We start from the raw sequence: 20142 nt of genomic DNA, 5'->3' as shown, positions 1-20142 counted from the left end.
TCTCTAGTTATCTTCCTTCCTGGCTGCCTGACATTTTTCCAGCTTTCTTCTCCCTGTAGCAAGAATAGGATAGTATGGAGGCACCTGGGGGGCTCAGATGGTTGAGCGTCTGCCTTCGCTCGTGTCATGATCTCTGGGTCCTGGGATCGAGTCCCACATTGGGCTCCCGGCTGGCTCAGCGGGGAGTCTGCTTCTCCCTTTGCCTCTACCCCTGCTTGTGTGCTGTCTCTCTCTCAAATGAAAAAATAAAATCTTAAAAAAAAAAAAAGAATGGGATAGTATGGTCATTTTCTCCTTCTACCTTCTCCATCACTCCCCATCTCCCCAGTGGAGAATTCTGATGCTTGAGAAACATTCTACATGGTGGATGGAATGTCATACCTTTCCCCATTGCCCTACTTGCAGAAATGTCTCTAGAAGTTGCTCTAAAGGTAGGGCCAGATTAGAAAGAGCTGTCTTCCTCTCTGTACTGCCACTCCCCATCCTGGTGACCTCGACTCCATACCTCCCATAGCTAGGAAGCTGGAACCAGTTTAGGAAAGTTGTATTGCAGCTACTAAGAGTGCCTGTCCCCTTCTTCCCTTCCTAAAAGAGGGGTGAACATTCAGGTTAGGTGGGTACCCAAGCATAGTCTCACACTAGGGAAGCAGGAAGGGAGAACTGAGGCTTTTGGTGCCTCTTGTCTTTCCCTGTGTTAGTAGAGTGCCCTAGGAAAGTTCCCCACTGAAGAAGGCAAAAAAAGTATAGTTGAGTTCTCTTCCCACTGCAGAAACATTCCGGTGAGCTATGGCCCCTTTCCTGTCCCATTTATATACATGTACAATGTATATAACCACATACATTTATACAGATAGATGCCCACATGCACATCCACAGACCAATCTATGCATCTGCACAGGAAGCCTTCAGGGACTCCTCAGTGCCCTTAGCTCAAAGTCTAACTTCCTTTTTTTTTTTTTAAAGATTTTATTTGAGGGGCTCCTGGGTGGCTCAGTCAGTTAAGTGCCTTCAGCTCAGACCATGATCCCAGGCTCCTGGGATCGAGCCCCGCGTTGGGCTCCCTGATCAGCGGGAAGCCTGCTTCTCCCTCTCCCTCTGCTCCTCCCCCCACTCATGCTCTCCCTCTTTCTCTCTTTCTCTCTCACTTACTCTCTCATTCAAGAAATAAATAAAATCTCAAGAAAGATTTTATTTATTTGAGAGAGAGCATGAGTGGGGGGAGGGGCAGAGAGAGAGAGAAAGAGAGAGAAGCAGACTCCCTGCTGAGAACAGAGCCCGATGGAGGGCTTCATCCCACAACTCTGAGATCATGACCTGAGCCGAAATCAAGAGTCAGATGCCTAACCACCTGAGCCACCTAGGTGCCCCTGAAAGTCTAACTTCTTATCAGGGCCTCTGAGGCTGTGATCTGGCCCTGCCCACCTTTCCAACCTCATCACCTACCCCCCTCCTCAGCTCATTACCCTGCAGCCCTTGTGTTCTGTTCCCATTCCTGGAAGAACCCAGGTTTCATCACCTCAAGGCTTTTGCACTTTTTCTTCCTCCTCCTGAAAATGTTGTTCCATTTTATTGTGGGAGAGATGATTCACCTTCATCATCCAGGTCTCAACATAAAGGCCTCCTCCTCTAAGAAGTCTTCCCTGACCACCCTATTAAACGCTTCCTGTTATTCCCCATTTTAACACCTTTGTTTGTTTCCTGCTAGTACTTTACATGACTTGTAAGTATTTTATTTCCTTGCTTGTTTAGTTATTTATTGTTTGTCTCCCCTGCCCCTCAGTAATCTCCATGAGGGCAGGGATCTTGCCTATCTTGTCACCTGTTTATTCTCAGCACCTACAACACTGCAGTTACTAGATGCTCAATAAATATTTGTTGGCTGGATGAATATACCACATATCCATGTATACATATATATTCATATATACATAAATGTGTCTATACGTTTATAATATAGATATGTATCCACATATATACAGATCTATTAATGTATTTATTTAGTGATGACCTGCCTACTTCTTAAAAAAATGACTTAAGATGATTTACAGTGACAGCTACAAATACAGTATAACAGAAATGAAAAAACACTCGAGGAGAAAGGAGGAATTTTTTAAAAAGAATAACTGGGGTGGGGAGCAGAGACAAGAATCATTATACCCACAAGTAAGTACATACAGAGAATTACTGAAAATGAGCCCCAAACTTAGGTCTGCACTTCCTGTGGCCACTTTATACAGGAGTCCAGCCTTACAAATGAAGAACAGTCATTTGAAAATCTTATTTAGAATTCCTAACATTTTTTGTACAAACAAGTGGGACACCAAGTCTGGGTGCTTAAATTTTTCATGCATCTTGTAGCTGACCCACAGTAGGTCCAAGCCTCTCTGAGTATCCAGCTCTGGGCAGTGAAATGGGAGGGGTGGGGATGGCCTGTGGGCTGCACAGTCCATTAAGTAGGAAGCTAGAGTCAGAGGCCTTGGTGCCTGTGGTCTTTTCCGTGATATACTTACACTCAAAATTAATCAGCAACCTTACCAGCATCTCTAGCCTTCCAGAGGTGTACCAAGCCCTTGGTCTTAAACTCATTTTTTTGATAACATCTCTTCAAATTTCATTTCTACCTTCAGGTCAATGACATGTTCATGTGGCTCCTCCAGCCCTGCCTGGAATTTATTCGCCTTCAGTGTAAATTTGTGGTCCAAACATCTCCCATCCACCTTGCCTTCTCAATGATGAGACTGTATTCCTCCCTGTTCGGTACGTGCTACTTACAATTCTTTTTTTTTTATTATTAACATATAATGTATTATTTGTTTCAGGGGCACAGGTCTGTGATTTATCAATCTTACACAACTCACAGTGCTCACCATAGTACATACCCTCCCTAATGTCCATCACCCAGCCACCCCAACCCTCCCGCCCCCCTCCACTCCAGCAACCCTCAGTTTGTGTCCTGAGATTAAGAGCCTCTTATGGTTTGTCTCCCTCTCTGGTTTCGTCTTGTTTCATTTTTCCCTCCCTTCCCCTATGATCCTCTATCTTGTTTCTCAAATTCCTCATATCAGTGAGATCATATGATACTTTCTTTCTCTGATTGACTTATTCTGCTTAGCATAATACCCTCTAATTCCATCCATGTCATTGCAAATGGCAAGATTTCATTTTTTGATGGCTGCATAATATTCCATTGTATATATATACCACATCTTCTTTATCCATTCATCTATTCATGGACATCTAGGCTCTTTCCATAGTTTGGCTATTGTGGACATTGCTGCTATAAACATTGGGTGCATGTGCCCCTTCACGTACTACCTACAATTCTTAAGCCAAATGAAGGTGAGGAAGGTGTTGGATATTTCTTCTGCTCCCCATCCCTTCTATTCCCCCCACAACGAGACCAGAATTTTGGTCTAGAACAAGCAAGCATTTGGAGTATAGATAGTAGAGTTTAGTGGAAAGAGTCCATATGTTTTGGCTTTACCCTTAATCTTGGATTGATTTCCTGGGTATTTTTATGCAGTTTACCCCATCCTTTCTCATGTTAGGTTCCTCATCCACACAATGGGAGTAATAATTTCTGTCCCTCTTTACCTAACTAGAATATCCTGGAGGGAAATGAATTTAGATAATACATGTGAATGTATCTGAGAAAAAAAAGATCCTGGAAAAAAAAAAAAAGACTGCAGATTTTCCCATGCTAAGAAAACTTACAAGAATCTGAATTCACAAAATACATGGTTACACTATTAAGAGAACTGATTACATCAGTCTACAAAACTGGGGAACCTTCTCTAGGACATGGGAAGTACATAAATCATAGAACCATTTGTTTAATAGGCCTGGAGAAGTTCTCTGTAACTATCTCACATAAATCAAATTTCATTGAATTCTGTGGGAAATGACCAAAGATGTGTCGATTTGGAGCACTTTTATTGGATGCCATTTCTTTCTCAAGATGGCACATAATTCAAACTCAAGATGGATCTTCCTACAACTCCTCTTACATGAACATTTTCTCAGCATTATAGGTGCAGATAAAAAATATAACATGGTGAACAGTTGAGTGGAGACTTTCTTTGGCTATACATATTACATGATTTTCTGAAGTTAAAATTACAGGCCATTTTTTCAAAAGCACACTAACTGTATACAATGCCATATATTTGCATCATTAGTTGTAAATTTTTAGTATTTTCCCAAACTCTGTTTCCTGTCCTTGTGTAGTATCTCCTCCAGGAAGGAAGGCATCGTATGAGAAATGGACTCATTTTCCCCAACACTGAGTGACCTAATCTCTTGCCTTCCCAAATCTATAGCCATGAGTCCTTATCAGGAGTCCTGAAAGACACACAACCACTAAAACCCGAGGACTGGGTTCGAACGCACACATACCTGTTTCAGAGCTCTAACTTTTTACTCTGTCAATGCTAAAATGCAAGAGCATGGTAACTATGATCAACAAGGCCTTAAGATAAGGAATAATAAATACATTTTTTAGCCTTTTATTTAAAAATAATTTTAGACTTGCAAAAAAAATTGCTAAAAGCATATATTGAGTCACATATCCCTACACCTAGCTTCCTTTAACATTAACATCTTATATAACCAAGGCACAATGATCAGAATAAGAAAGTTAACATTGATACTATATACTATTAACTATACCACAGACTTTATTTGAATTTCACCAATTTTTCCTCAAATGTCCTTTTCTGTTCCAGGATCCAATTCATTCAGGGGGTCACATTTTTTTTTAATTGTTGTATCTCATTCACCTCTTCCCATCTATGACAGTTCTTCAGTCTTTCCTTGTCTTTTTTTTTTTTGAGTAAGCTCTACACCCAACATGGGGCCTCATGACCCTGAGATCAAGAGTTGCATGCTCCACTGACTGAACCAGCTGGGTTCCCCTTTTCTAGTCTTTTATAACTTTGTCACTTGATAAATACTGGCCAGTTATTTTATAGAATGTCTCTCAATTTAAGTTTACCTCATGTTTTCTCATAATTAGATTAGGGTTATGCATTTTCAGTAAGAATACCACAAAAGTGGTGATGCATCCTTCTCGGTGCATCATCAGGAGGTACACGATGTTGATAGATCTTATGACTGGTGAAGGCTCTTTGTCAAAGTTAGTTTTGGCCAGAGCCACATTTCTCCACTGTAATGTTCTGGTTTTCCTTCATAATTAGTAAGTATTTTGGGGAAGATAATTTGAAACTATGAAAATATCCTATTTCTCCTAAAATTTTCACCCACTGATTTTTAACATCCATCGGTGGGTCTTGCCTACCACAGGTAGAACGGTGGCATTTGCCTAAAGTTAATTTTCCATTCCTATGTGTATTCCTTCTACATTTACTAATTAGAATTCTTCTGTAAGGAAGAACTGTTCTTCCCTACTTATTAGCTAATTCAGTTATTTACTGATTAAAGTATTGGACTCACGGATGTTTATTTTATTCTATGGGTTATAATCCAATTCTGTAATTATTTTGTTCCTCAAATGTCTTCAGCCATTGAGAGCTCCTACAGGTTGGTTCCCATGTCCTTTCATAATTACAAAAAAAATTATAAAATATATACAAATATATATATTAAAAATATGTTAAAATATAAAATATATAAAAAATAAAAATAAGAAAAGGGGCACCTGGGTGGCTCAGTTGGTTAAGTTTCTGACTCTTGGTTTCAGCTCAGGTTTTGATCTCAGGGTCATGAGTTCAAGCCCTAAATTGGGCTCCATGCTGGGCATGGAGCCTACTGAAAAAATAGGAAAAAAATAGAAAAATTATTAAAAACTAACAAAAAGTATATGTGGATAAAGGATCTGGCAGGTGATGGCCACTCAGCCACTATCAGTCCCCTTCCCACAGTCCTCACAGACAAGACCACCAAGTTTAATTGTTTAGATCTGTATATAAGCGGATATATGCAGCTTCTCCTGAGGTTCCTTTTTCTTGTGTTTAGATGAAATCAAGGAAATAGATGAGGAGGAAAGTGAATTACATGAAGGCCTGACAAGCCAACAGATCTTTCTCTGGCTGCAAGGGCTATTCCTCTTTGCCTTGGTGTGGACCGTGGCTGGCACCATCAATGCGGATAGCAGAAAGAAATTTGATCTGTTTTTCCGCAACCTGATCATGGGTATGGATGACAACAATCCAAGGCCCAAAAGCGTCAAACTCACCAAAAACAACATCTTTCCAGAAAGAGGTAACTTAGTACCTGTTTATTATGTCTTACGCTAATAATTTCGGTCATATTGTTCCAAAGCCAACCAAAATGTGTGGCCCAAGTAAGGGCTTTACAAAGGCAGGGGAAGATTTTGTAGCTTGCCTGATTGGGTTCAGGTCTTCAGAGCTGACCCACATATGTAAGAGATGGACAGTTGTGAAGTCAGGGTCTTACAGGATGTTTTAACTATTATTTTCATTTAGAAAAGTTGATAAAACTTTTTTTCAAAAATTACCCATAATTCCATCACTCAAACAGGCTCCAGGAGATAGAATGAGAAATATAGCACTTATGTTTTTCTTATTCCTTTCTAGTCCTGTTCTATGTGTTTACATTCATCATATCATGGTGATTATGACATTGATATTTATTGTAATTTTGTCATTGTACTCTAATATCATATTGAAATGTTTCCTTTTTTACCACATACATTATCTTCAAAATGGTCACTTTAATGACGATGCTATGTGTGACATCATTTATTAAAAGAAAGATTTTTTCTTTTAAGTAGCTTTTACTATTTTTTTCTTACTACCATAATAGTATATAAAATTAAGAAAATAAAAACCAATGGTAATCCAAGTACCCAGAAATAATCACTTTTAATATTTTTTCTTCCAGTTTTTTTCTGTATTTCTGTACCAAAAAGAGCATCATACTATAAATGCTTTCCAAATAGCTTTACTTTTTGTGATTATAAAACAGTATATAAAGGGCCATGAAATAACTTCTGGAGTGATAGTAATGTATACATGGAGAGAGATTTGGTTTACACTAGATAGATGCATTTGTCAAAACTCAGTGAATATACACAAGATTTGTGCATTTCACTGTATGTAAATTTTATATCGAGAAAAAATATAAACAAATATTGAACAGTAAATGATACAAATGCTGAAGCTTATGGGGACGTGTATAGATGTATACAATTTACTTTGAAATCTGTCCAAAAAAATAAGATGGCTTAATGGATGGATAGAGGGACAAACAGGTATATGATAAAACAAGTAAAAACTAATGGTAAAAATCTAGGAGAGGGGTATACAAATGTTTGCTGTATGATGTTTTGAGTATTTATGTTTAAAACTTTATGTAATAATAATAAATGAATGAACAAGTAGGTTCACTACCCCTCTACACAGTCTTTCCTCAGCACATGTGGCACACTTTATGTGATATGGTCATCTGTCAGATGAACTATGTATAAGCCCCGGACCATTAGTTAGATAGTAGTACATTCATTCTTTTTTCTTTCCTTTTTTAAAGATTTATTTTCTTTATTTGAGAGAGAGAGCAGGGCGGGGAGGGGCAGAGGGAGAGGGAGAGAGAAACCCAAGCAGACTCTGCCCTGAGCGGGGCTTGGTCTCACGACTCTGAGATCAGGACCTGAGCTAAAACCAAGAGTCAGGCGCCCCCCTTTTTTCTTTCTTTCTTCTTTTTCTCTTCCTCCTCCACTTCTTCCTTCATCTTTTACTTGTCCTTTGGTTTAGAAGATTATTTTTTATTGTGCTAAAATACGTGTAACATAAAAATTTACCATTTTAACTGTTTTTAAGTGTACAGTTCAGTGGTGTTACACATTGTTGTGCAATCATCACCACCATTTATCTCCAGAACTTTTTTCATCTTCACACACTAAAACTCCATGTTCTGTGAACACTAACTCCCCATTTCCCCCTCCCACTATACCCTGGCAACAACCATTCTACTTTCAGTCTATCAATTTGACTACTCTAGGTACTTCATATAAGTAGAATCATATAGTATCTGTCCTTCTTTGACAAGTTTATTTCATTTAGTAATACCTTCAAAGTTTACGCATGCTGTAGCATGTCAGAATTTCCTTCCTTTTTTAGGCTGAATAATATTCCATTGTGTGTATATACCACATTTTTTTTCTCTATTCATCTGTCAATGGACACTTGAGTTGCTCTCACCTTTTGGCTATTGTGAATAATGCTGCTATAAACATGGGTGTACAAATATTTGCTTGAGTCTCTTGCTTTCATTTCTTTTGGCTATATGCTCAAAAGTGGAATTTATAGATCATATGATAGTTCTGTATTTAAGTTTGTGAGGAATTGCCACAATGTTTTCCATAATAGTTGCACCATTTTACATTCCCACCAGCAATGCACAAGAATTCCAATTTCTGCACATTCTCATGTATTGTTTTGTTCTGTTTCTTATAATAGCTACCCTGAGTGTGGAATGCATTCTTGATTTTTTTAGAAAAAATATGAATAGATCATATAATAAAAAATATATATTTTTTTAAAAAGACAACCACTATTAACATTTTGATAACCATCGTGTTAGACATTTCCCTGTGCATATATGTACATATAGATTTATTTTTTCAAACATGGGATTGTTCTGCTCTTGTTTTCGTTATTTTCTGGTTTTTGCTATCATTAACAACATTGTGATGAACAGTGTTCTGGTGGCTACATACTTGCTTAACCCATGATTATTTTCTTAGGATAATTCCCTAGAAATAAAATAGCTAAATCAAGGATCAGTAAAATTTTAAAGATTTTGATTGTTAAATTTCCCCCTTGCCTTCACCATTCCTGAGTATTACCATTTTTTAAAATCTTGGGCAATTTGAAATGTGAAAATGCTATTTCATTTTAACTTTCTTCTTTTTGTAAAAAATATTTTGATAGACTTTAATTTTAGAGAAGTTTTAGGTTTATAGAAAAAATGAGCATACAGAGTTCCCATATGCCCCTTTCCCAAACCACCCCTCCCTCCCAATTTCCCTATTATTAACATCTTGCATTAATGTGGTACACTTGTTAAAATTGATGAACCAATATTGATAAATTATTATTTAACCAAAGTCCATACTTTACATTTTTGCTCTTTGTGTTGTATACTTGTAAGGGTTTTGACAAATAATATCATCTATCCACCATTACAGTATCATACGGAATAGTTTAACATTGCCCTAGAAATCCCCTAGCTCTGCCTATTCATCCCTTCTCCCCCTTAACTCCTGGCAACCGTTGATTGTTTTACTCACTGTATAGTTTCACCCTTTTCAGGATGTGATATAGTTGGAATCATACGGTGTGTAGTCTTATCAGATTGGCTTTTTTCACGTAGGCATGTGCATTTAAGACATTTTACATCTTTGTGTGCCTTGATAGCTTATTTCTTCTTATCACTGAATAATATTCCATTGTATGGCTATTTATCCATTCACCTATTAAAGGTCATTTAGGCTTATTCCAATTTGGGGAAATTTAAAATAAAGCAGGTATAAACATTCATGTAAAGGTTTTTATGTGGATATAAGTTTTCAATTCGTTTGGTAGATACCTAGGAGCATGATTACTGCATCATATGGTGAGCCTGTGTTTAGCTTTGTAAGAAGCTGTCAAATATGTTTTCCAAAGTGGTTGCACCATTTGTCATCCCTACCAGCAATGAATGGGAGTTTCTGTTGCTCTACATCTACATCTGCCTCAGCATTTGGTGTTGTCCGTTTTGGATTTTAGCCATTCTAATAGGCGTGTAGTGGTATCTTGTTTTAATTTGCAATTCCCTAAAGACATATGGTGCTGAGCATCTTTTTTTTAATATTTTTTATTTTAAAGTAATCCCTATACCCAATGTGGGGCTCAAATTTATAACCCCGAGAGATCAAGAGTTGCACACTGTACTGACTGAGCCAGCTAGGTGTCCCTTGAGCATCTTTTCATATTCTTATTTGCCACCTGTATATCTTCTTTGGGGAGTTGCTGTTCAGATCTTTCACTCATTTTTTAATTAGATTGTTTTCTTATTGTTGAGTTTTAAGTGTTCTTTGTGTATTTTGGATATAAGTCCTTTATCAGATACATATTTTACAGGTATTTTCTCCCACACTGTGGCTTTTCTTTTCATTCTCTTAACAGTATCTTCCATAGAGCATAAGTTTTGAATTTTAATAAAGTCACCTTATCAATTTTTTTCTTTCATGGGTCATGCTTTCTGTGTTGTATCTAGAAAATCAGCACTAAACCCAAAGTCACCTAGATTTTCCCTATGTTATCTTCTAGAAGTATTTTAGTTTTGTGTTTTGCATTTAAATCTATCATCCGGGGCGCCTGGGTGGCTCAGTCAGTTAAGCATCTGCCTTCGGCTCCAGTCATAATCCCAGGGTCCTGGGATCGAGCCCCACATCAGGCTCTCTGCTCAGTGGGGAGCCTGCTTCTCCCTCTGCCTGCTGCTCCCCCTGCTTGTGCTCTGTCTCTCTCTGTCAAATAAATAAATAAAATCTTTTTTTTAAATAAATAAATAAATAAATCTATCCATTTAAAATTAATTTTTGTGAAAGGTGTAAGATCTGTCTTTTTGTTTGCTTGTCTATAGATGTCTACTTGTTCCAGGGCCAGTTTTTGAAAAGACTATTCTCCATTGAATTGTCTTTGCTCCTTTTTCAAAAATCGCTTGACTATATTTGTGTGAAAATATTTCTGGATTCTGTAGTCTGTTCTACTGATCTGTCTATTCTTTTACCAATGCCATATTGTCTTAATTACTATAGCTTCATAGTAAGTCTTGAAATTGGATAGTATAAGTCCTCCAACTTTGTTATCCTTCAATATTTTATTGGCTATTCTAGATATTTTACCTTTCCATAGAAACTTTAGAATCAGTTTGTCAATATCTACAGAATAACTGGCTGGGATTTTTATTGGGATTTTGTTGAAGCTATAGATCAAATTGAAAAGGGCTAGAATCTGAACAATTTTGAGTCTTCCTATTCAAGAGCATGGATTCTATCTCCATTTATGTAGATCTTGTTTGATTTCCTTCATCAGCATTTTGTAGTTTTCCTCGTATAGCTCTTATACATTTTTTATTAGATTTATACCAAGTATTTCATATTTTTGGTGCTAATGTAAATGGTATTATGATTTTAACTTCAAATTTCTATTTTTCATTTCTGATACCTAGGAAAGTACTTGATTTTGTATATTAACCTTATATCCTACAACCTTGCTATAATCACTTACAAGTTCCAGTAGTGTTTGGTTGATTCTGTTGGGATTTCCTGAATGGATAATCATGCCATCAGCAAACACAGTTTTGGTTTTGTTTTTGTTTTTTTAAGATTTTATTTATTTGACAGAGAGAGACACAGCGAGAGAGGGAACACAAGCAGGGGGAGTGGGAGAGGGAGAAGCAGGCTCCCCGTGGAGCAGGGAGCTGGACGCGGGGCTTGATCCCAGGACTCCGGGGTCATGACCTGAGCTGAAGGCAGACGCCCAATGACTGAATCACCCAGGCGCCCCAACAAACACAGTTTTATTTCTTCCTTCCCGATCTTTTATTGCCTTTTAAAAAAAAAATCTGATTGCATAAGCTAGGACTTCCTGTATGGTGTTGAATAGGAGTGATGAGAGGGGGCATCCTTATCTAGTTCCTGAACCAGATACTAGGATGTATCTAGTTCCTGACACTAAGTATGATGTTAGCTGTAGGTATTTAGTTGATATTCTTTATCAAGCTGAGGAAGTTCCGCTCTGTACCTAGTTTACTGAGAGTTTTTATCATGAATGGTGTTGGATTTTGTCAAATGCTTTTTTTGAATCTGTTGATATGATCATGTGATTTTTCTTCTTTAGACTGTTTCTGTAATGGATTACGTTGATTTTATGCCTTACATACCTGGAATAAATCCTGCTTGGTTGTGGTGTGTAGTCAATATTTTGTCAATATTTTGTTAAGGATTTTTGCATCTGTTTTGATGAGAGGTATTGTCTATAGTCTTCCTTTCTTGTAGTATCTTTGGTTTTGGGATCAAGGTTATGCTGACCTCATAAAATAAATAGGCTCTTATTTTCTGGAGAAGATTGTAGGAAATTGGTATAATTTTTTTCCTTATATGTTTAGTAGAATTCATCATCTGGGCCTGGTGCTTTCTCTTTTGGAAGATTATTAATTGTTGATTTAATTTTTTAAATAGATATCATTCTATTCAAAGTATCTATTTCTCCTTATGTGAGTTTTGGTAGATCATGTCTTTTGAGGAATTGTTTTATTTCATCTAAGTTATCAAATTTGTGATCATAGAGTTGTTCCTAATATTCCTTTATTATCCTCCTAATGTCCCTGGTATCAGTCGTGATGGTTCCTCTTTCATTTCTGATATTAGTAATTTGTGTCTTCTCTCTTTCTTTCTTGGTTGGCCTGGCTAGAGGTTTATCAATTTTATTAATCTTTTCAAAGAAACAGCTTTTGGTTTTGTTGATTTTTATCTGTTGATCTTCCATTTTCAATTTCCTTTATTACTGCTCTAATTTTTATTATTTATTTTCTTCTACTTATTTTGGATTTAATTTGCTCTTCATTTTCTACTTTCCTAAGATGGAAGCTTAGAGTATTGACTTTAGAGCTTTCTTCTTTTCTAATATATGCATTCAATGCTATAAATTTCTCTTTAAGCATGTCTTTCACTGCATTCCACAGATTTTGAAAAGTTGTGTTTTCATTTTCATTTACTTCAAATATATTAAAATTTCTCCTGAGACTCTTCTTTGACTCATGTATTATTGAGAAGTCTGTTGTTTAATCTTAAAGTATTTGGGGATCTTCCAGCTATCTTTCTGTTACTAATTCCTAGTTTAATTGCATTGTGGTCTGAAAGTATATACTGCATGGTTTCTTTTTTTTTTTTTTTTTAGTTTATTTGAGAGAGAGAGAGCGTGAGAGAGATCACAAATAAGGAGGAGGGGTAGAAGGAGAATCAGACTCCCCGCTGAGTGGGGAGCTCGATGCGGGACTTGATCCCAGTGGGATCATGACCTGAGCCAAAGGCAAACGCTTAACCAGCTGAGCCAGCCAGGCACCCTACTGCATGATTTCTACTCTTTAAATTTTTTTTTAAGATTTTTTATTTATTTGATAGAGAGAGATACAGCGAGAGAGGGAACACAAGCAGGGGGAATGGGAGAGGGAGAAGCAGACTCCCCACTGAGCAGGGAGCCTGATGTGGGGCTCGATCCCAGGACCCTGGGATCATGACCTGAGCCGAAGGCAGATGCTTAACGACTGAGCCACCCAGGCGCCCCACTACTCTTCAAATTTTTTAAGGTGTGTTTTATGGCCCAAAATGTGGTGTCTCTTGGAGAATGTTCCATATGAGCTTGAGAAAAATGTGTTCTGCTGTTGTTGAAGTAATCTATAAATGTCAGTGAGGTCCAGTTGGTGGTGATGGTGCCGCTGAGTTTAACTATATCCTCATTCATTTTCTGCCTGCTGTCAATTACAGATAGAGGGGGTTTGAAGTCTCCAACTGTAATATTGAATTTTTCTATTAATTTTTGCCATCCTATCAGTTTTGCCTTATGTATTTTGGTGTTCTGTTCACATTTGTAGTAAGCAAATAGTCTCTAATTTTAATTTCTTCTCTTTTTAACTAAAAATGAGATTGAATTTTATATATATAGCAGCGGTTTGTTTTTCCTATGCCCTATTGGTTTGTGTTCTTTTTTTTTAATGCTCTATTGTAGGGTTTTGTTTTGTTTTTTAACAGACTTTAGATGTAGGTTTCCTTTTGTTTATTTTCCCTGGACTGTGATGAGTCCTTTCTGTCATCATCACTGAGGGAAGGCTTTATTGTCTGGCTTCCATATATATCATCTCTTTTCTTATTTTTGTGGTTTTGCCCTTTTAAGATAGATTTTTTTTTCATTTTAATATGTCACCCACAACTTCAGTTATGCTTTTACTGCCTTGAATGATTTTAGTTCCACTGTTGTTATCTTTTTTTCCTTGTTATCCTTTCTTAGTGTAACAGTTAAAAGCAAGTCACATTGTCAGGGCTTGAATCCTGCCTCCCAATACTTACTAGTCAGCCTTAAGGAAGTTGCCTATCCCCTCTCAGTTTCCTTAATTATAAAGTGGAGACAATAATAGTAGAATGCAGTCATGGTGTTCTTGTAAGAATTAAATGAACTAATGGGGCGCCTGGAAGGCTCAGTTGGTTAGGCATCTGACTCTTGATTTTGGCTCAATCATGATCTTGGGTTGGGACTGAGCCCCACATAGGGCTCCACACTCAGCATGGAATTTGTTTGAGATCTTCTCCCTCTCTCCCTCCCCCATCCATGCTTTCTCTCTCTCTCTCTCTCAAATAAATAAATAAAATAAATTTTAAAAATTAAAAATTAAAAATAAATTATGTGTAACACATATAAACACACTTAGAATAAAAGCATGGCATATAGAAAGTGTTAAATATTAGCGATTTTTATTGCTGTCTTATCATTGTCATCATCATTCTCATCTCTATTAGCTCATCCATCTTCCTTTCTTTAATGTCATCTTGCATTTTTATCTTAGCCTCCTTATGGCTTTTTTTTCCTGTTTAATTTTTAAAAAATGGTGTCGTTTTGTACTCTATTAGGATTCTGAGCAGTTTCCTGAAATTTGGTTTTGAGTCTTACATTAAGCAAGGTTCAGAGGTATATTCTTCAGGTATAATCTCCATATTATATTCCTTTACATTGCAGTATTTTTATCACAGTTATTTTCTGCTTTCCATATCCTTCCAGATCAATTTGTTCATGCTTTGTGTCAGTAAAGATGGTGCACGAGGGGCGCCTGGGTGGCTCAGTTGTTAAGTGTCTGCCTTTGGCTCAGATCATGATCCCAGGGTCTTGGGATCGAGCCCCACATTGGGCTTCCTGCTCGGCGGGAAGCCTGCTTCCTCCTCACCCATTCCCCCTGCTTGTGTTCCTGCTCTTACTGTCTTTCTCTGTCAAATAAATAAATAAAATCTTAAAAAAAAAAAGAAAGGTGGTGCACGAAGTGCCCTTGACCCCATTCTTGGCCCACCTTGTGACAATATCTTTCCTTTCCTTTTGCAGCTGGAGGGCTAGTGATGTATACAGCTCCCACTCAGTTTCTCGGTAGCTTTGCCCTATAACATTTATCTACTGTGATGGCCTTGCCTCCCCACTCCACATCCTACTCAACTGATGTAGTATAAGAAAAACCGTAATTTCCACATGTACTGCAAATTGGCTTCTTCATATACCTTCTTTTGCAGCAACTAGTTTACTTAAAAGCAAGTTTGGTTCTGAAAAGGCCATTCATAAGACTACAATGACACCTTGCAAGTGATCAGTGCAAATTTGTCCACAGAAAGTTAAGCTTTACTTTTTCAACATGGTAATCATACATCTCTCTTTCTGCTAGTTTTCCAAATTCTCGCTGCTTTTGGACATGAATAGGGTAAATAATATTCATATAACACTTTTATTTTTTATTTTTTAAAGATTTATTCATTTATTTTAGGGAGAGAGAGAAAGCATGCATGAGCACAGGGGTAGGGGATGGAGAGGGAGAGAGAGTCTTAAGCAGACTCCCCTCTGAATGAGGAGACCAACACAGGGCTCCATTTCATGACCCTGAGCCAAAAGCAAGAGTCAGATGCTTAACCAACTGCGCCACCCAGGCGCCCCCATTTAACACTTTTAAAATAAACCCAGATGCTGTAAACTCTGCTCCAGAGTAAGGAACAATGAGATGGCCAACATCCAATGACCACATATGATCAACTAATGCCATCTGTTGGAGGCAGCCTTTTCTATTTGTTTCATCTATGAACATTCTAGAAAAGGGAAGTTCCTCAACAGAGGGGCATCTGTGGCTGTTTACTTTGGAAGACCGTATCTCACTGAATCTAAGGTATTCTGCCTGAATCCTCCTTACTCATTATGGACTGGGACCCTGTTGCCCCTTACAGCTCTAGAAAGATAGCCTGGTGAGGAGAAAATGAGGCAGTCCTCCCAGATTAATACCTGGCAGGGTGATGGAACAGCTACCCAATTTTCTCTGTGGGATATAACCTGAGTCTGTGCATCCTGGTGGCCTCTGTTGCGTTTCCTCAGGCAATCTTTTGAGGTAAGATTTCCCATTCCAGCCGTAAATTTTGCTTAGATTTTTTCAGTTTTTTTTTTTTTTCTCCAGTGACATCATTCCACTTCTTTCCCTTGTGCCTTAATAAGTATTTTCATTTGGAATTTCAAAGCTCCTAGCCAGAACCCATTCAAATCAAAAGACATGTTTTAAGTACTAAGTATGCTTTTTTTTAATATATAACAACTTTATTGAGGTATAATTTACATACCATAAAATTATCCCATGTAAGTGTACAGATCAGTGGTTTTGAGTAAATTTGCATAGTTGTGCAACTGTCACCATAATCCAATTTCAGAACATTTTCATCGCCCTGATAAGATCCTTCAGGCCCATTTTCAATTAATCCCTGTTCCCATTTTTAGCCCCAGGCAACCACTCACCTGCTCTCTGTGTATTTGCCTTTCTCAGGTATTTCATATGTATGAAATCATGGAGTATGTGACCTCTCATGTCTGGCTCTGAGTATAGTTTCTTATTACGACCTTAAAAAGCTTAAAATGCCTTTCTAGGTTTTCCTCAAGGACCCAGGGTTAAAATTCTCATGGTAAGAGCTCCAGGGAGGCCTTCCCTGACCTTACGGGACATTGTATTCCCGGCTTTTCATGCTTGGAAGCTGTGGGCTAAGTGGACTTCTGAGATAAATGCTGGAGGAACTACATTGGGGAGCATATATTAAGGAAAGCAAACAGGCCTTTGGGGGATTCTCTCAAGTTTGGGTTCACATCATCTGACATGGATCCTTGTTTGTCAACCCAGAGATTTATTTGTCCAGAAAGTGCTAAATTTCCCTTTATTCACCCATTCACTGTGTGCCTTTTGAAAACTCAGTTCTTTGTTGAAAAGTTTACCTTATTCTCTCAAGTGTCAGAGAGGAACACAGGGTGAAGTAGGGGGTGGCCAGAGGTAATAGAATTACCTGGATTTCTACTATTTCTACTATTCTCTCCTTTTGCCCTTGTAGCTGGACCTGAGTTTGGGTTAAAATCACAGTGCAAAGTGAACAGGAGCCATTGCTCTGGTAAGAACCTGAAACCTAGAGCTGAATCTTCTCAGCTGAAACTATCTGTGTACTCAGAGCTATGCTACATGTTTGACACGTGTATCTCATGTACCCTCTACAATGATTTTCTGAGATTGACATAAAATCAGGCCCATTTTACAGGTGTACAAATGGTAACCTTAACCAAGGTCACATAGCTAGTAAATCTTTTACTCAGTTGAACCTTTTCTGTTTGGGCTAATGTTCCGATATCAAGCCACAAACTAGCTCTAGCTAATCCTATCAGCCAGAGAAGGGAGACAAATACTTTTCTGATTCATGCTTTTAGTCTCCTTTTTTTTTTATTGTAAAAAAAAATCAATTCCATTAAGTAAAAATGACCAAAAAGTATCTCTTTGTTCATACCACCCTGTTACAAGTATTTCAGTTTTCAAAAAATTTTCTGTCTTTTCCACCTGATTTCAGCTCTCTACCTAGTTACCATAATGACATATATTCTATTTTTATTCTATTTTCATCTGTCATTCTTTTTTTTTTTTAAGATTTTATTTATTTGAGAGAGAGAGAGGGAGAGAGAACTAGCCACGGGGAGGGGGGTGCAGAAGGAGAGGGAGAAGCAGACTCCCCTCTGAGCAGGGAGCCCAAAGTGGGGCTCCATCTCAGGACCCTGAGATCATGACCTGAGCTGAAGGCAGATGCTTAACTGACTGAGTCACCCAGGCTCCCCGATCTGTCATTGTTTCTTAAAAGCATCTTTTATGTTAATACTTAGTTTTTGCAAAATAATCCATTCATCTCATAAGACATAATTTTGACTGGTCTCCTAATGTGAGACATGTAAATTATTTCCAAATTTTTGCTATCACAGATGGTGCTGCATACTCATGTATAGAGATTATTTTCATTGTGAATTATTTCCTTATGATAAATTCCCAGAAGTGGGATTTCTGACTTAGACTACAGAACATTTTTGTAGTTCTGTAAGCATAATGCCAGATTGCTTTCTAAAAGTGTTATGCCAGATTAACTTCTAGGTAAAGCTGCAGAGTGATGTAGGATAACAGAGCTCCCTCCTTTAATACCTAATGAAATGAACAAAAACAACAACAGCACAATTAAGCCTAAGAATTTCCCAGCAACAGCTAGAGAAAATGATTGGTTCTATAAACATTGAAAAGTGGTGGGCAAGAAGAGAAACACAAGATCTGGCATGCTGCATCTCCCAACCCAGAACCCACCATCCCACTGTCCTCCTAAGAGTGATGTTGAAGAAAGGTGGTGAGTTGACAAAATCCTGAGTTCTCACTGGTCATCACCACTGTGGAGAGAAGTGGATTACAGTGGTGCCTGCAGATGCGAACAATGTCTAAGAGAAACCCTTGGGCATGAAGCCCCTGCATGCTTCTGTAGGACCTTAGTACAGATGGGAGAAACTACCGGGGTTTACATCTTCCAGAGTTCTGTGCTGCGTCAGGATTGTGAGATGAATCGTACAGGAGTGTGGGGCATTTCACTAGCTGGGTTGGGAGTGGAACCATAGTTCAGGAAAGTTGGCCAAATTGTAGAAAGAGAGTATAGAGCCCAGGTTTCCTAGCAAGGGCAATTAATTTTACCCAATCCCTGTAACTTCATGCTATGGAAAAGAAAGCCACACACCAGTCCTTAAATTGTGGTCGGGAAAGTGGGGGAGATAAACTGGCTTCTGATAATGTTGGGAAAGATGTCAAGAACTTAAACCTGATTGTATCAGAGCAAGAATGGTATGAAAACTACGAACATGAGAGAGAGGCAGATAGACAGAATGAATGAATCTAAAAGAAAACCTTACCAGGGTGCCTGAGTGTCGCAGTCAGTTAAGCATCTGACTCTTGGTTTCAGCTCAGGTCATAATCTCAGGGTCCTGGGATCAAGCCCTGTGTTGGGCTCCACACTCAGTGCAGTCTGCTTAAGATTCTCGCTTCCTCTCCCTCTGCCCCTGCCTCCCTCTCTCTGCGTGCGCGCATGTGCGCTCTCTCTCTGTCTCTAAAATAAATAAACAAATCTTTAAAAATTAAAATTAAAAAAAGAGGGGCACCTGGGTGGCTCAGTCGGTTAAGCATCTGCCTTCTGCTTGGGTCATGATCCTTGGGTCCTGGATTTGAGACCTGTGTTAGGCTCCCTGTTCAGCAGGGAGTCTGCTTCTCTCCCTCTGCCCCTTCCCCCAGCTTGTGCACTCTCTCTCTCTCTCTCCCTCCCTCTCTCAAATAAATAAAATCTTAAAAAAATTTTTTTTTAATTTAAAAGAAAATTACTTAAGAAACAGAAACCATTTCTGTTGAAATAACTTAGTAATAACATGAATTTAGTTTTTTAAAAAGTTTTTTAAGTTTAAAAGTTTTTAAAAAGATGAACAGTGTGGTACTGGCAAAAGGATATAGAGCTCAGTGGAATAGAATTGAGAGTTCAGAAATAAGCCCCTCACATTTATGGTAAGTTGATTTTTGACAAAGGTACCAAGATAATTATGTGGGAAAAGAATACTCTTTTCAACAACTGGTGCTGGGACAACTGAATATTTACATGTAAAGTAATGAATTTGTTCTTGTACTTCACACCATAGTCCAAAATTACCGTGAATCAAAGTCCTAAATTTAAGAGTTAAAACTGTAAAATTGTTAAAAATAAAAAATAGAGGTGCAAATCTTCATGACCTTGAACTAGGCAATGGTTTCTTAGGACACCAAAAACATAAGCAACAAAAGAAAAAATAGGTAAACTGGACTTTGTCAAAATTAAAAACTTTTATGGGGCGCCTGGGTGGCACAATTGGTTAAGCATCTGACTCTTGGCTTCGGCTCAGGTTGTGATCTCAGTGTTGTGAGATTGAACCCCACATCAGGTTCTGCACTCAACGTGGAGTCTGCTTTAGATTCTCTTTCCCTTTCTCTCTGCCCCTCCTGTTTGTTCTCTCTCTCTGTCTAAAATAAATCTTTAAAAAA

At 38.1% G+C, this 20142-nt stretch overlaps 1 protein-coding gene across 1 annotated transcript in view; it reads left to right on the top strand.

The window, feature by feature from the left end:
• The window catches only part of DNAH3 (dynein axonemal heavy chain 3), a 162775-nt gene that overhangs the window by 88215 nt on the left and 54418 nt on the right, over positions 1-20142 (top strand). The window contains exons 39-40 of the mRNA XM_032396197.1: positions 2628-2757; positions 5974-6219. Coding sequence (XP_032252088.1) covers positions 2628-2757; positions 5974-6219 — 376 coding nt within the window. The remainder of the gene's footprint in view (positions 1-2627; positions 2758-5973; positions 6220-20142) is intronic.

Source organism: Phoca vitulina, unplaced genomic scaffold, assembly GCF_004348235.1.
Source record: "Phoca vitulina isolate PV1807 unplaced genomic scaffold, GSC_HSeal_1.0 scaffold90, whole genome shotgun sequence".
NCBI classification, from domain to species: Eukaryota; Metazoa; Chordata; class Mammalia; order Carnivora; family Phocidae; genus Phoca; species Phoca vitulina.
Note: the sequence above shows the minus strand (reverse complement) of the source record. Positions and strands in the feature narration are given on the sequence as shown.